General features: G+C 42.5%; 1 protein-coding gene across 1 annotated transcript in view; it reads left to right on the forward strand.

Annotated features, from left to right (window-relative positions):
• LOC115469611 (guanylate cyclase soluble subunit beta-2-like) overlaps positions 1-14,805 on the forward strand; it is a 79,374-nt gene extending 64,569 nt beyond the window's left edge. The window contains exons 13-14 of the mRNA XM_030202406.1: positions 4,807-4,976; positions 14,687-14,805. Coding sequence (XP_030058266.1) covers positions 4,807-4,976; positions 14,687-14,805 — 289 coding nt within the window. The remainder of the gene's footprint in view (positions 1-4,806; positions 4,977-14,686) is intronic.
• Positions 14,806-15,739: the final 934 nt, after the last annotated feature.

Below are 15,739 nucleotides of genomic sequence, written 5' to 3' on the forward strand. Positions count from 1 at the left end.
AACCTGTAAAATGGTCAATTTTTAATTTCCTCAATTAATGGCCACATGCTAATTTCCCAATTAACGTGTGGCCATTATTGCCTGAGCCCATACCGACACCTTTTTAGTAGGTGGAAAGGGCTAATTGGTAAGCACGTGGCAATGTGACTGCGCTAACTGATTAGTGCATGGGAAGCATGCGCAGATGCCAACATTACTGCGGGGATGCCTGAGTGTGCCTCGCGGTAGTGCTTTTTCTCACATGGTAAACACGTGTTAGTGCTTACCACCGCTTAGTAAAATGACCCTTTTGTGTTTTAAGGTAGTGTAGGACAAATATACGAACAGTGGATCCGTAAAGGCTTGCGTCATTCATAGACACCTGACGCAGGCCTTTACGACCAAAACACGATTTGTGTTGGGTCGTTTTATTGATTTAAATAAAGACCTTGTTTGGGAAACATCATTTGTGAGAGGACTTCTTTTGAATCCACTGTTCGTATATTTGTCTTCCGTTTCTCCTGTGGAGAGATCACCTTCTATAGGTGTTGGCTTTTTAAAGGTATTGTAGGTAGGGGGCGTTTCAAGATGGCGGATGGTGTGGCAGACGCTTAACATCGAAGCTGACCTTTCCTTAGGTGAACGATTACCACAGTAAAAAATCTTCCTAATATGCCTCACACTAAAAGGAAAGGGGTGGTGAAGGGCTTACCGGTGAAAAATCCCGACGCTGCCCTAGTGCAGACGACGATGAAAAAGTTCGCTACCAGTACTCCACGACAGACCGGCTTGAGTTTCCCTGCAGTGGAAGACGATGGTGGATCGTCTTTTCCACGGGGAGTTGAGACCTCATTATCCTCGCCGGAAATTAATCCCCCGCCTTGCCCAGCAGGCCTCAGAAGTGGGCTAGGACTTCTGGAAACGTCTGAAGATGGCGAAACAGAAAACCTGTTCACCGGAACCCAAGACGAGACCCTGGGACAACAACAAAACAAAGTGGAGCTCAAGGCCCCCGAGGCGGTAACTTTGGATACTATCTGGATGGCGATACAGACGCTAACTTCTTTTGTAACCCCAATTGTGAGTAAACTAGATTTAGTAACTTCAGCGTTGGATACCTTTAAAAAAGAATCTGAAAAGACTAATCTAGCAGTTCAACAGGACTTAATGATTTTGAAAGAGAAATCTGATTTACTTATAAAGGATAAAATGGCAATCCATCGAAAGATAGAATACTTTGAAAACTACAATAGACGTTTAAACTTAAGATTTTTGAATTTCCCTGTTTCCTCTGAAATCAATGTGAAGGATCTGTTAAAAAAATTCCTTTTGGAAAATCTTCTATACACTCCAGAACTAATTCCTCCAATTAATAAAATATATTACCTACCAGATTTGAAAAAAGGAGAAAAATTCAAGACCCCAGGAGATTTACAAAATCTAACAGCCTTCCTAGAACAATCGACAACTGAAATTATAACAAGGAAGACTATGCTAGTTTCATTAGTTTTTGAACAGGATGTGAATGCCATAATGAAAATGTACTTTAAAAACTCATCTAAAAAGTTTCTTGGAGATAAGATATGGATCTATCCAGATGTGGTGAAAACCACACAAGATAGAAGAAAAGCTTTTTTAGCTTATAGAGAAGAAACCCGATTGCTTGGGGCAAGATTTATTTTGTCATATCCTTGCAAATGTATGATAAATTACTTAGATAAAAAGAATGTATTTTTTGAACCAGAACAACTAAAAGTCTTTTTAGAGATGAAAAAATTAACCAGATAATTTCCGAATAATGAAAAGATCAAGATTAATATTTGAAAGTGTGGAAGTCATCCAGGCCATATTTACTTTAAAATTGTTTTCTACATGTTCATTCCATCATTAATATTTAACCCCCCTTTTCCTCTTTTTGGTGGTCTAAGAAAGAGATTAAATATTATGTTCTTTTTACCTCTCTTAGTATAAGAGGGGAAAGATTAATTTTGTTTTGCTATTCAATACTAAATATGCTCTGTTTTTCTTAACAAGATGTAATGCTTGTATAAAATGTTGAAATTATAAATAAAATAATAAAAAAAAAAAAAAGGTATTGTAGGGACATGCCCATCTTACATAATGCCCTTAAGAAAGATCAGATTTGGATTTTCATCTAAACCGGGGGTTCTCAACCAGGTTCTCCAGACACACCTAGCCAGTCAGGTGTTATGACTGGGGATGTGAGCCCTTGTGCCCCGACTGAGCACGGCGAAGATGGAGTGCACCGTACTCGGTCAGGCAGCCAGACAACCCCTAGCTTCACCTGCACTTAGCCACTATTCCCCAGGAGTTGAGCCCCTGGGTTCAAGCGGCCGGCAGGACTTCCGGAACCGGCGGGGTTGCAGGACCACCGACCAGACAGGTAGCCAACAGACACAGTCCAAGAGCCAGGAAAACAGCAGAGCTGAGAATAGTCAAAACACAGTCCAGGGTCAGAGGCAGGCAGCAACACAACGCGTGGTCAGGAAACAAGCCAAGGTCTGGAACACCGAAAACACTGGAAACAGGATAACCAACAAGGACCACAGATGTGGACCACGACCTCTAAGCAGCAGAAGCCGAAGCAACAAAGGGCTGGAGGCAGTGCCTTAAGAAGAGGAGGAATTAGGCTCAAGCATGTGCAGCTGATTCAATATGGCTGCCCCCATCAGCAGAGATGCCTTACGCCCAAATATGGGCTTCCTTCCTGACCTCGTTACTCCAAGATGGCTTCCCGGGGCCTGATCTATCCAAGATGGCTGCGGCCATTGATCCAACCCAGATGACAGCTGCCAGAAAGAGGAAACAGAAACAGACCCTCCTTCCTTCCTGAAGCTAAACCAACACCAAGATGGCCGGCTATCTTCGCCGGACCACGACTCGCCGACGAATCGGCCGTGCAGGCCTGGCACCAGGTGAGGAACGTAACATCAGGTTTTCAGGATACCCACAATGAATATGCATAACATAAAGTTGCATACAATGGAGGTAGAGTATGCAAATTGATCTCATGCATATTCATTGTGGGTACCCTGAAAACCCAACTGGATAATTGTGCCCCAAGGATTGGGTTGAGAAATCCCTGATCTAAATGGATGATTCATAAAAAATAAGTTTGAATTTCCATCTACTACTTCTACTTGACTTATCTAAGAAACTTTTTAGTTCTGCTTTTCTGATGATGTGGAATTCTTTGCTCTTAGACTTAAGATGCAAATAAAATAATTTTAGATTTTGGAAATGATTGAAAACCTGATTATTTGCAATTTTTTCCCATTGATTTCAAATGTTTTGTTGTTGATTGCTCCTTATACAGCCACTTGATTAAATGGATTTCTTCTGAGTTTGTTTGATTATTCACTTTATCGTATACCATATTGAGCTAATGGCTGAGACAGTTAATAAGGGGGTCTTTTAGCTCAAGTTATCTGTAGCAGGGCCCATTTTATTCCTATGGGCCCTGCTGCAGATAACTTGAGCTAAACTTTAGTAAAAGTCCCCCTAAGACTGCTATTATAGCTTATCTTGTATACTAGAAACCACCTATACTATTAAAATAATGATATATTATTAAAAAAATGTAATATAGGGTGCTCAGAGAGAATTCCTTTTCTCCATTCAAGGGTAAATGTTCATACCATCACAGCATTATGATTTTCTAATAATATTTCTAGCGTCACCAAATGCACTGCTGTCACCGTTCAAATAAAAATGGTGGTACATATCTGTTTGAAACTTTCGCAGGCACTTTCCTTGACTTGCACTCTCTGACTGGGTATTTGGATAAACATGCTCAATGTGACATAATAACCATCACCAATATTAAACTTCTTGATCCTGACATAATAGCCACCACCACCACCAATATTAATCTTCTTGATCCCAACATGGTCCCATGTTTCACATATTTTGCGTCATCAGGGGAACAAGATTGACTGGTTATGCTAGGAGGGGTTATCCAGCTGCTCCTTTTTGTTTTCACAAAAACATTTTTTGATAATATATCATTGTTTTAATAGCATAGGTGGTTTCTAGTATACTTTGTGTTTATTATCAGAAAAATCGTATAAAGAAGTGAAAACCCTTGTATTAGTGGATATCTTATCTTATGACATATCTTAGGGAAGTTTGCATTCTCATGCCATCCTTATGACTTGCTGCCCATATAAATACCTTTTAAAAACTTGGAAATCTTCACTGAGAAATTTTTGGTTTCATCTGGTCCTCCCATATTGCTCAATGTGTCTCCAGAGCATCTTTGAGAACCACTTTTAGACAGCTGTATTATCTTTGGTCTTTTTTTTTTTTTTTTTGGGGGGGGGGGGGACTGAATCTTTGATTCTTCCTAGTCTAGAAACCTTTCCCCTTTTTCCTTTCTTCACCAACACTTCCTTTCTTTGCCTCTCTCTCTCTGTCACTCAACCCATCTGTATTCACTCTGACAGGAGTGCCCCAGATAAGGACTCCCCTGGTGAAGCCTTGATAACTTCTTAGATCTTACAGGTGTTCTTACACTAGGCAGAATATTTTATTGGCCCATTTTATTTTGCAGTTACTTTTACACAATTCTAACAATGCCCTGACATGTATTACTTGTTCAGAACAGTGGATTTGGTTTGTGTTGATTCTATTGTTTCTTTGTGCCAAGACTTTATGACATCATACAACTTAGCTAAGATTTAGTTAAATAAATGCTTCATGACAAGAAAGGCTGGACAGACAATATTTTAATTCTCCTCTAAAATGAAATAGTGAAGGATAAATCAACTGATGGCAATGTTTTTGTTTCTTTTTTTGGGGGAGAAGAGCTCTGCAAAACAAAACCTTTGAAATAGTCAAACGAGGAGAAATTGAGGTGAAAGGAAAAGGCAAAATGACCACATACTTCCTGATACAGAACCTGCATGCAACAGAGAATGAGATCATGGGCAGATCAGAAAATTACACTGCTCTGGTCAATGATATTCATCAGAATGGTAAGCTTATAAACAGTTCAAAACATTTTCCTGGGCCTCATACCCCTGTACTGGCTGGCATCTGCCAACCCCTCCTCCTGTTTCATGTAATTTTCCTTAAATATATTCCAGATTTGGCTGAGGTTCGGAATATGAGACATATGTGTGTTTGTATGGAAAATTTTTGTTTGAATAAGTCTCAAAAGTTTCTAAAGTGGCTAAAAATTGGAGTAAGTTGAAAGCGTTGCATACTGCCATGCAACAAACCTGGGTTTAATTTTCAGCTCAAATGTTCTACTCCTGGGACTGGGATGTTGCAGAGGCAGAACCATAGTTCCTGTGAAAAGTTAAAAATTGGAGATATCAAAAGATAAATATCAATTTATTAAAAATCTGTAATAATAAAAAAGACATTAAAATAAACTAATCTATTGCAATAAAACCCCAAACAGTGCTATATTGTTAAAACTGTGTTTTTCCAGTGCAATATTCAACAGCTGGGTAAAGCCTCTCAGTCTCTCATGGGTTGATGATCAGAAGCCCTGCGTTGTTCCAAACAGTGCTCTAAAAATAGCGCCGGAACAGCATGGGGCTATAACGCTCCTATGATCAAAGCTAATAGCATGCAAATTTATGTGCACTATTAGCTGTGATCATAGTGGTACTTCTGGCACAATCCTCCCACAGAAATTGTTTGACAGGTACGGGATTTTCTCGTGGACCTGTCAAACCTAAGCCCAACCCCCTCCCCAAAACTCAAGACCTGGAAGGCAGGTGAACTTCCAGCCCCCCCAAAGCACAAAAACCCTGGTAGTCTAGTGGGACCGCTAGCTTCCCCCTCCCACCCCCCACAAAAACACCCTGGTGCTCCAGTGAGACCACTATCTATCCGCCCCCCCTGCACTCCCATTGGCCTACCTCTCTGTAGTAGTAGTAATAGTTGGAGGAGGGAGAGACTAGCACTCCCTCCCTCCTCTTTGGGGGCCTTCCCAAAATGGTGGCATCCCACCCTGCTTGATGTATCCTGGGATGTGCTGGGCAGGGCTGGGTTAAGCCATTTTAGGATGGCAATGGCACCTGAAGAGGAGGGAGGGAGTGCTAGTTCCTCTCTCATGCGAACATAAGAGTATCCATATTGGGTCAGACCAATGGTCCATCTAGCCCAGTATCCTGTTTTCCAAATCGTGGCAACACACCACACTACAAAACTCAGGGCAAGCAGTTGCTTCCCATGACTGCCTCAATAGCAGACTATGGACTTTTCCTTCAGGAATTTGTCCAAACCCTCTTTAAACCCAGATACGCTAACCACTGTTACCATATCCTCCGGCAAAGAGTTCTAGAGTTTAACTATTTGTTGAGTGAAATTTCCTCCCATTTGTTTTAAAAGTATTTCCATGTAACTTCCTTGAGTGTCCCCTAGTCTTTTGGAATGAGTAAAAAATCAATTTACTTCTACTCGTTCTAAACCACTCAGGATTTTGTAGACCTCAATCATATCTCCCCTCATCTGTCTCTCTTCCAAGCTGAAGAGCCCTAACTTCTTTAGCCTTTCCTCATATGAGAGGAGTTCCATCCCCTTTATCTTTTTAGTCGCTCTTCTTTGAACCTTTTCTAATTCCGCTATATATTATTTGAGATACGGTGATCAGAACTGAACGCAATACTCAAGGTGCGGAAACACCAAGGAGCAATAGAAAGGCATTATAGTGTTTTTGGTCTTATTCACCATCCCTTTCCTAATAAGTCCTAGCATCCTATTTGCTTTTTTGGCTGCCGATGCACACTGAGCGGAAGATTTCAGCGTATTATCTAAAATGACACCCAGATCTGTTTCTTGAGTGCTGAACCCCAAGGTGGACCCTAGCATCAGGTAACTATGATTCGGATTATTCTTTCCAATTTGCATCACCTTGCATTTGTCCACATTAAATTTCTTCTGCCATTTGGATGCCCAGTCTTCCAATTTCCTAAGGTCTTTCTGCAATATTTCACAGTCCGCACATGTTTTAACAACTTTGAATAGTTTTGTATCATCTGCAAATTTGATCACCTCACTCGTCCTTCTGATCTCCATATCATTAATAAATATGTTAAATAGTACTGGTCTTAGTATAGATTCCTCTATTCACTCCACTATTCACCCTCCTCCATTGATAGAAATGACCATTTAATCCTACCCTCTGTTCTTTGTCCAATAACCAATTCCTAATCCACACCAGAACCTTACCTCCTATCCCATGACTCTTTAATTTTCTCAGGAGTCTCTCATGAGGAACTTTATCAAAAGCTTTTGAAAATCTAGATACACTACATCAATAGGCTCACCTTTATCCACATGTTTATTCACGCCTTCAAAGAAATGAATCAATTTGGTGAGGCAAGACTTCCCTTGGCTGAACACACGCTGACTCTGTCCCATTAAATCATGTTTGTCTACATGTTCTAAAATTTTATTCTTTATAATAGTTTCCACTATTTTGCCTGGAACAGACATCAGGCTTCCTGGTCTATAATTTCCTGGATCAACCCTAGAACCCTTTTAAAAAATTTGTGTCACATTGGCCACCCTCTAATCTTCAGGTCCTATGGACGATTTTAATGACAGGTTACATATTACTAACAGCAGATCAGCAATTTCATGCTTGAGTTTTTTGAGTACCCTTGGATGTATGCCATCCGGTCCAGGTGATTTACTATTTGGCTCAGTACATCTTCCAGGTTCACCAAGATTTCTTTCAGTTCCTCTGCATTATCACCCCCACAACACCAGTCCTGATACCCACTGACTGTAGGATCCTGGAAGAAGCCTTTCTGCATGTCTTCCAGACAACTGATGCCATGAATGAGGTAGGTGAGCTGGGAGGGGATATACAAGAGGAAATTTTAAAAATCCCCATGCAGTTGTGAATGAAAGCTCTTGACACCAGATCTCAGCCCCAACTCCCATTGTGCTCGAATCAGTAAGAAAAACTCCTCCCCTTCCCAAAACAATGGTAAAACAAGTAGGCATGTGTTTGTACAGTTGGCATTCTCAAGGGAAGAGTTTGGGTAGAGCATGGGCAGAGTCACAATCTGCGCACATACACAAGTACTTTACGTGCTAACATTTAGGCCTGCTCCTGAGAAAACACAAATGTCAGTGCCCACAATTTAAGTGGTATTATTTGTGCTAGTATTTTATAAAGACACTAGTAAAAGAGGCCCGTTTCAGAGCAAATGAAACGGGCGCTAGCAAGGTTTTCGTCGCCAACACCCCTCCCTCCCTCCCTCCATGGCCAACCCCTTCGTTGTTCTGCCATTGCTCCGCCCCCAACGTCATGATGTTTGACGCAAGGGCGGGGCCCGGAGCGATTCCCCCCCCCCGCCTCCCTGCCTCCCTCCCTGCCAACCCCTTTGTTGTTCTGCCATTGCTCTGCCCTCGAGGGCGGGGCCCGAAGCGATTTTGGTGGCTTCACCACCACGAACCTTCGAACCTTTTTGAAGGAAGTCAGGGCTTGGCTTCACTGACGTCTGTGTCCTCAGAACGTTGAGGGTGAGTTTTATTATAGTAGATATGGGTGGCTATGGTGCTTATTTTAGAAGCTCTATTTATGTTTTAGACAACTGAAAACTTGCATTTAGACATCCATATTGCATGGTCATCCAAATCCTGATTTTATAAAGCCAGGATATGGACATCAAAAACTGCAGTACATATGGCAAAGCGGCTGTCATGACCACAGAATGGTAAGCCCTTGGACTGCAGCTAGAGCTCCGGCAGACAAGACCCCTGGACTAGCACAAGGCAGGAACTGAGGCATGACTAGAACACAGGCAGACAGAACTAGGCAGGACATGGCAGGACAGAGCAAGGCAGGACATGGCAAGGCTAGACTGGGCACAACTAGACACAAGACAAGACTAGGCAAAGCTAAACAGGACAAGGACTGGATCTAGACAGGCCAAGGAAAGCAAGGCAGCAGGGCTAGAACTGGAACCCAGACAGAACAAGGCAAGACAAAAAACTAGGCTAAAACTGGGTTCAGACAAGCACAAGGGCAAGGCAAGAACTGGATCCAGGTAGGACAGAACAAGAAAACAAACAAGACAGACAAGGCAGGGACTAGACACTAAAGACAAAGCAAGGCAGGGCTAGGAGCTTGGCAGGAACTCTGAGACAAGGCAGGGATTGGAATTTGGAAGGAACTCAGAAAAAAGGTGGGCTTCGGAAACAAAGCAGGGCTTGGAGCTTGGCAGGAACTTGGAGACAAGTCAGTGCTTGGAGCTTGACGGGAACACTGAGACAAGGCAAGGCTGGAGCAGGAACAAGGTTGGAACAAGGGCAGGAACCAGAACAGGAACAAGGCTGGAGCAGGAACAAGGCTGGAGATCTCATTGCGAAGGCACTGAAGAAGGGCCTGGGCTTCTATTAAATATACCCAGGTCCAGCGCAATGCTTCCAGCATACCCTCCAGGATTTGCACCACAGGCCCTTTAAAGCCACCAGTACTGCATGCACGCACCTAAAAATGACAACGTCGGGAGCACACAGTACTGGAAGGGAGACAGGAACATAGACTGCTGCCCGGAAGAAGAATGCCAGGGAGCCAGTGCAGGACCAACCCCAGCATCAAGAGGTGAGTCAGGGTGCCAGTCATGGCGAGAGCCATGATAGGGGTGTGGTCTGAGCATATTTTGGGCCAGACTAGGAAGGGGACAAAATATGGATGTCCAACAACAATTGTAGAAGGGAAAGGGACATCTATGTTCAAAAAGATGGATGTCTGTATTTAGACCTGGAACTTGGTGCATCCAGATTGCAGAAAGATGTTCCAATTGAGTAGCTCTCCATTGGAGAGAGTAAGGGAAGTTACAGTAGATATTTTTCTGTCCCCAGGGGACTCACAATTTTTTAAAAAATGGGAAAGAAAATTACAGTAGGATTTGAACCAGCAATTTCTGGTTCTCCTCTAACTGTTCTAACCATCAGACAATTCCTGCATAAGTATGTCTATGTGGTCATTTTATGATATGGATGTTCCACTGCTGCCACAAAGATGTCCACATCCCTTGTTTTGCCTCATCATAATACAGCCAGCACTTGGATGTTCATTTTTCATGTATTTTAGATCAAGCTGTATGTGGGCCGATCCTGTTTTTACCAGTAACTTGTGCTATTTTAGCACAGGTCTCATTTTATGCATTGAGACCTAGTTACTAATAACTGGGGTTAAGGGTACACACACATGTCTCATACAGTAACAGTAGCTCATATTGATATCTTCCTCCCTGAATGTTTCTGTCATGTGCTCCCTCTAGGATATACATTTTTAGGTTCTTAAGTCCTATCTTATACAGCTTTTGGTATTCCTTCACCCTATCATTTCTCTGTCTCGCTCTCATTGATGCCTTAAGAGATTATATTATCTCATGGCATAGAAGGATAAACTTACGCATTTCTGAAATTCATTTCCAAACCATGTTTTAGTAAATATTATGCACTCATCTTTCTTAAAATATTACCTCTGCCTTCCTTTTCCCTATACAGATGGGAGTACTTTGAAGAATTGGGACAGTGGCAATGTTGTAATGAAGTATGCTGATAGCCAAAGTTTATCAGAAGGCAAAGATTCCGTACATGGTTAGTGTGTAGTATATTATTTTTTTGAAAATACCTATGATGCCTTGTAGAGACTACTCAAATTAAGAGGGATTAAGAGGGATTTTGGATTTAACATGCATTTTTCAGTAGTATCTCCAGGTGGGTTGCATTCAGGTACAATAGTTCTTTTTTCCTGTCCTCAGAGAGCTTACAATCTAAAGGATCGATATGAAAAGACGTCTTTCTGGGTAAGAGCAGCTCCTACTCAGATAAGTGTCAGTGAGAGGGATATGCAGCGGCACTAACTGGTTAATACTACTACTACTACTATTTAGCATTTCTATAGCGCTACAAGGCATACGCAGCGCTGCACAAACATAGAAGAAAGACAGTCCCTGCTCAAAGAGCTTACAATCTAATAGACAAAAAATAAATAAAGTAAGCAAATCAAATCAATTAATGTGAACGGGAAGGAAGAGAGGAGGGTAGGTGGAGGCGAGTGGTTACAAGTGGTTACAAGTCAAAAGCAATGTTAAAGAGGTGGGCTTTCAGTCTAGATTTAAAGGTGGCCAAGGATGGGGCAAGACGTAGGGGCTCAGGAAGTTTATTCCAGGCGTAGGGTGCAGCGAGACAGAAGGCGCGAAGTCTGGAGTTGGCAGTAGTGGAGAAGGGAACAGATAAGAAGGATTTATCCATGGAGTGGAGTGCACGGGAAGGGGTGTAGGGAAGGACGAGTGTGGAGAGATACTGGGGAGCAGCAGAGTGAATACATTTATAGGTTAGTAGAAGAAGTTTGAACAGGATGCGAAAACGGATAGGGAGCCAGTGAAGGGTCTTGAGGAGAGGGGTAGTATGAGTAAAGCGACCCTGGTGGAAGATGAGACGGGCAGCAGAGTTTTGAACCGACTGGAGAGGGGAGAGGTGACTAAGTGGGAGGCCAGCAAGAAGCAGATTGCAGTAGTCTAAACAAGAGGTGACAAGGGTGTGGATGAGGGTTTTGGTAGAGTGCTCGGAAAGAAAGGGGCGGATTTTACGGATGTTGTAAAGAATGAAATGACAGGTCTTGGCGGTCTGCTGGATATGAGCAGAGAAGGAGAGAGAAGAGTCAAAGATGACCCCAAGGTTTCGAGCTGAGGAGACAGGGAGAATGAGAGAGCCATCAACAGAAATAGAAAACGGGGGGAGCGGGGAGTTGGGTTTGGGGGGGAAAATGAGAAGCTCGGTTTTGGTCATATTTAATTTCAGGTGGCGTTGAGACATCCAGGCAGCAATGTCAGACAAGCACGCTGAAACTTTGGCTTGGATGCAAGGTGAGATATCAGGGGTAGAAAGGTAGATTTGGGAGTCATCAGCATAGAGATGGTAGGAAAAGCCATGGGATGAGATTAATGAACCAAGGGAAGAAGTGTAGATAGAAAAGAGGAGGGGACCAAGAACAGAACCCTGAGGTACGCCGACAGGCAGAGGGATAGAAGTAGAAGAGGATCCACCAGAGTGAACACTAAAGGTGCGGAGGGAGAGGTAGGAAGAGAACCAGGAAAGGACAGAGCCCTGGAATCCAAGTGAGGACAGGGTATCGAGAAGTATGCTGTGATCGACAGTGTCAAAAGCAGCGGAAAGATCAAGAAGAATGAGGATGGAATATTGACCTCTGGATTTAGCCAGTAATAGGTCATTGGAGACTTTAGTAAGCGCAGTTTCGGTTGAGTGGAGAGGGCAAAAACCAGATTGTAATGGATCAAGAATAGCATGTGAGGAGAGAAAATCAAGGCAGCGGCGGTGAACAGCACGCTCAAGTAATTTGGAGAGAAAAGGAAGGAGGGAGATGGGTCGATAATTAGAGGGACAAGTAGGGTCAAGTGAAGGCTTCTTAAGGAGAGGTGTGACCACAGCATGTTTAAAGGCAGCAGGGACAGTCGCAGTGGAAAGTGAGAGATACTGCTGAATATTTCCTCTGATCATCTCGGCACTATCTGGATAGCGCCAAAGAGGTCTGTGGGCACAGTTTGGGCAATGCTGCAGGTTATCCAGTTAGCAGTTATAGTGCAGTTACTCAGATGATTATCTGGATAACTTAGGATGGCAAAAAGCTGTCCTAAGTGTATCTGGATAAGCTATCCAGATAGTGATAATGTTTAGCCACTATAGACTGGATTCTTTATAAGATGCAGCGAGTAATGCGCATTAAATTGTGCATGCGGCCAATTTACATGCACTACTCAATTGAGTAACGAGCCTAGCGATGATGATAATTAGATGATAGCAACTAATTATCATCACTGATTGGCAATAATTGGAATTTACGCGCGCTTCTTTTTAGGCGTATTCTAAAAAAGAGGTATGCGTAAATTGCAATGCATGTAGCTGAAAAGAGGATGCAGCCATGGGAGAAATGTGGGCATGTCAGGGGCATTACTCAAATTTAAGCGCGTTGTTATAGAATTTGGGTGAACGTACCCATATTTAGGCACGGGTATTTACACCAGGTTTTCAGTGGCGTAAATGGCTGCACCCAAATATAGGTGTGTTCCCTGGTCCTATGCGCTATTTTATATACTGTGCCTAAATGTAGGCATGTTATATAGAATAGCGCTAGGCACGTTAATTGGACGCATCTAGATTTCAGATGCCATTTAACATAAGAACATAAGAATACCATATTGGGTCAGACCAATGGTCCATCTAGCCCAGTATCCTGCTTCCAACAGTGGCCAATCCAGGTCACAAGTACTTGACAGAAGCCCAAATAGTGGCAACATTCCATGATTTGTAGAATCTGGCCACATCTGGATAGTCCCACCAGCTCATTACGCTATCCAGATATTCAGTGGCAGCCTTAATTCAGACACTGCTACTAAATATCAGGATTTTTTTTTGCCCATGATGGCCAGCTTCATTGCATGCCCCCTTAGTCCTCAAATGTTTGGAAAGAGTTAACAAGCAATTCGTGTCTACTCATTCTACTCCACTGAGTAATTTATAGACCTTTATCATATCTCCCCTCAGCCATCTCTTCTCCAAGTTGAAGAGTCCTAACCTCTGCAGTCTTTACTCATAGGGAAGTCATCCCATCACTTTTATAATTTTTGTCACCCTTCTCTGTACCTTTTCTAATTCTGCTATATCTTTTTTGAGATGTGGTAACCAGAACTGCACACAGCATTTGAGATGTGGATGCACCATAGAGTAAAACAAAGACATTATAATATTCTCAGTTTTGTTCTCAATTCTTTTCCTAATAATTCTACATCTATAGGAAAAAAAAAAAGCTCAGTAAATAAAAGTTCTTAGACCTTAATTTATGATAATGTGATCTAATACATTAATATGTATAAACGCCTGCCCATTTTCCTAAAGAAGTATTAATGTGGGGTATGGTTGTTCCCCCTGTACTCAAGCTGTGAATGAGCTATGGGGGCTGCCACAAGCATGATGGCTTCTATGGTAGGTCATAAGTAGAGTGGATGTCCAGCACTGTCTCTAGTCATCCCGAGGCAATGGAGGGTTAAGTGACTTGAACCTAGGCCTGCTGGTTCCTAGACTGCTGCTCTAACCATTAGGCTACTCTTCCACCCTCACTATTGAGGAGGGTAATTTTGTAACAGGTCACCTACATTGAGAAGGCAAGACAAGAACCTATTTGTAGGTTATTTTATAAAATACCAGGGCAAATCCTACAGAAACCATAGTTACAGTGAAGCTGCAGAGATTTACACCTGTGCAAACTTCAAGGCTGCCCTTAAATATTAGGCCTTCTGGTAATGTTTCCTGAACATTTGACAGCATACTAGAAACCCCTTTCAAATTCATACAATTAACATGTCTTGAAGCCTTGCTGAACAGTTTTTCTATTTTATTGAGTTCTTTTGTTAATTTGTTTTTAAAATATGTGATATTCTTAAATGCTGCTGCTTACTGTGCATCATTCTTTCACCTCTCCATGGTAGCATGGAATCTTGCTACTCTGGGATTTTGCCAGGGACCTGTGACCTGAAATGGCCACTGCTGGAAGCAGGATACTGAGCTAGATGGATCATTGATCTGCACCAGTATGGCTATTCTTATGTTCTCTCTGCAGGGTTCTGAACAAGCAATCCTTCTAATTCAATAGTCCCTTGAGTAAATGTTCCTGCTATTACTGTTTCAGCCTCTAACAGATCAATATGTGGAAACAGCCTGTCCGATGGAGAGGATCCGAAGAAGGCAGAAGAGTCTCCTTTGGAGGAAAACAGCACTATCAATTCCAAGCTTTGTCTTCTGCTATAATAAAAATGAGGTGAACATGAAAGGCAGCACTTATGAGCTACTGTGATTCAGGAAACAAATAAAGTAGAATTTAAATAAGGGTAATAATATGGCTGTAATGATAGGAACAAAAATCAGGAAACATTAAATCATAATGAGCATGGTTAGAATGATCAACAAACTCCATTTGGTTCTTATTGTGATTGTAAAGATTGATTTATCAAGTTCTTTCATTTCCTTTCAATAATTGCACTTGTTAATCACTTTTCTAGGTACCCCTAAAGCAGTGCATAAAATATTTTTCCCCTGGTGCATGGAGCACATTCGATGTATGCATGCAATGGGTGGTAACATCTGAAATGGGTTCCATTACTACATAGTGTATACCCTACTTTGATTTGTACCTGTCCTCTTCAGGGCACAGACCGTATAAGTCTGTCCAGCACTATCCCCGCCTCCCAACCACCAGCCCCGCCTCCCACCACTGGCTCTGACACAGACCGTATAAGTCTGCCCAGCACTATCCTCCCCTCCCACCACCGGCTGGCTCTGCCACCCAATCTCGGCTAAGCTCCTTAGGATCCATTCCTTCTGAATAGGATTCCTTTATGTTTATCCCACGCGTGTTTGAATTCTGTTACCGTTTTCATTTGATAGTTTCCTCCTGTTCTTTTAGGGCTCCAGTTTAATCAGAACCAGGGCCGAGCTCTTGTACCCAGATGCTGAAAACTCTGATGCTGTTCAGTACTGCGCCAGAAAAATATCGCCACAACAGTGCTGCAACACAGCTCCCTAATATTCACTAATGACATGCAAATTTAGGTGTGTCATCAGCGCTGAGCATTAGGGAGCTATTTCAGAGTTAGGGGAAGGATGATGCCTGGCACCTACACTGATGAGTTTTGCATACAGCACAGCTCTTCAGCCTATACCCAGAATGGCAAGGGGGGAGGAG

The sequence above is a fragment of the Microcaecilia unicolor genome, chromosome 4 (assembly GCF_901765095.1).
Source record: "Microcaecilia unicolor chromosome 4, aMicUni1.1, whole genome shotgun sequence".
NCBI lineage: Eukaryota > Metazoa > Chordata > Amphibia > Gymnophiona > Siphonopidae > Microcaecilia > Microcaecilia unicolor.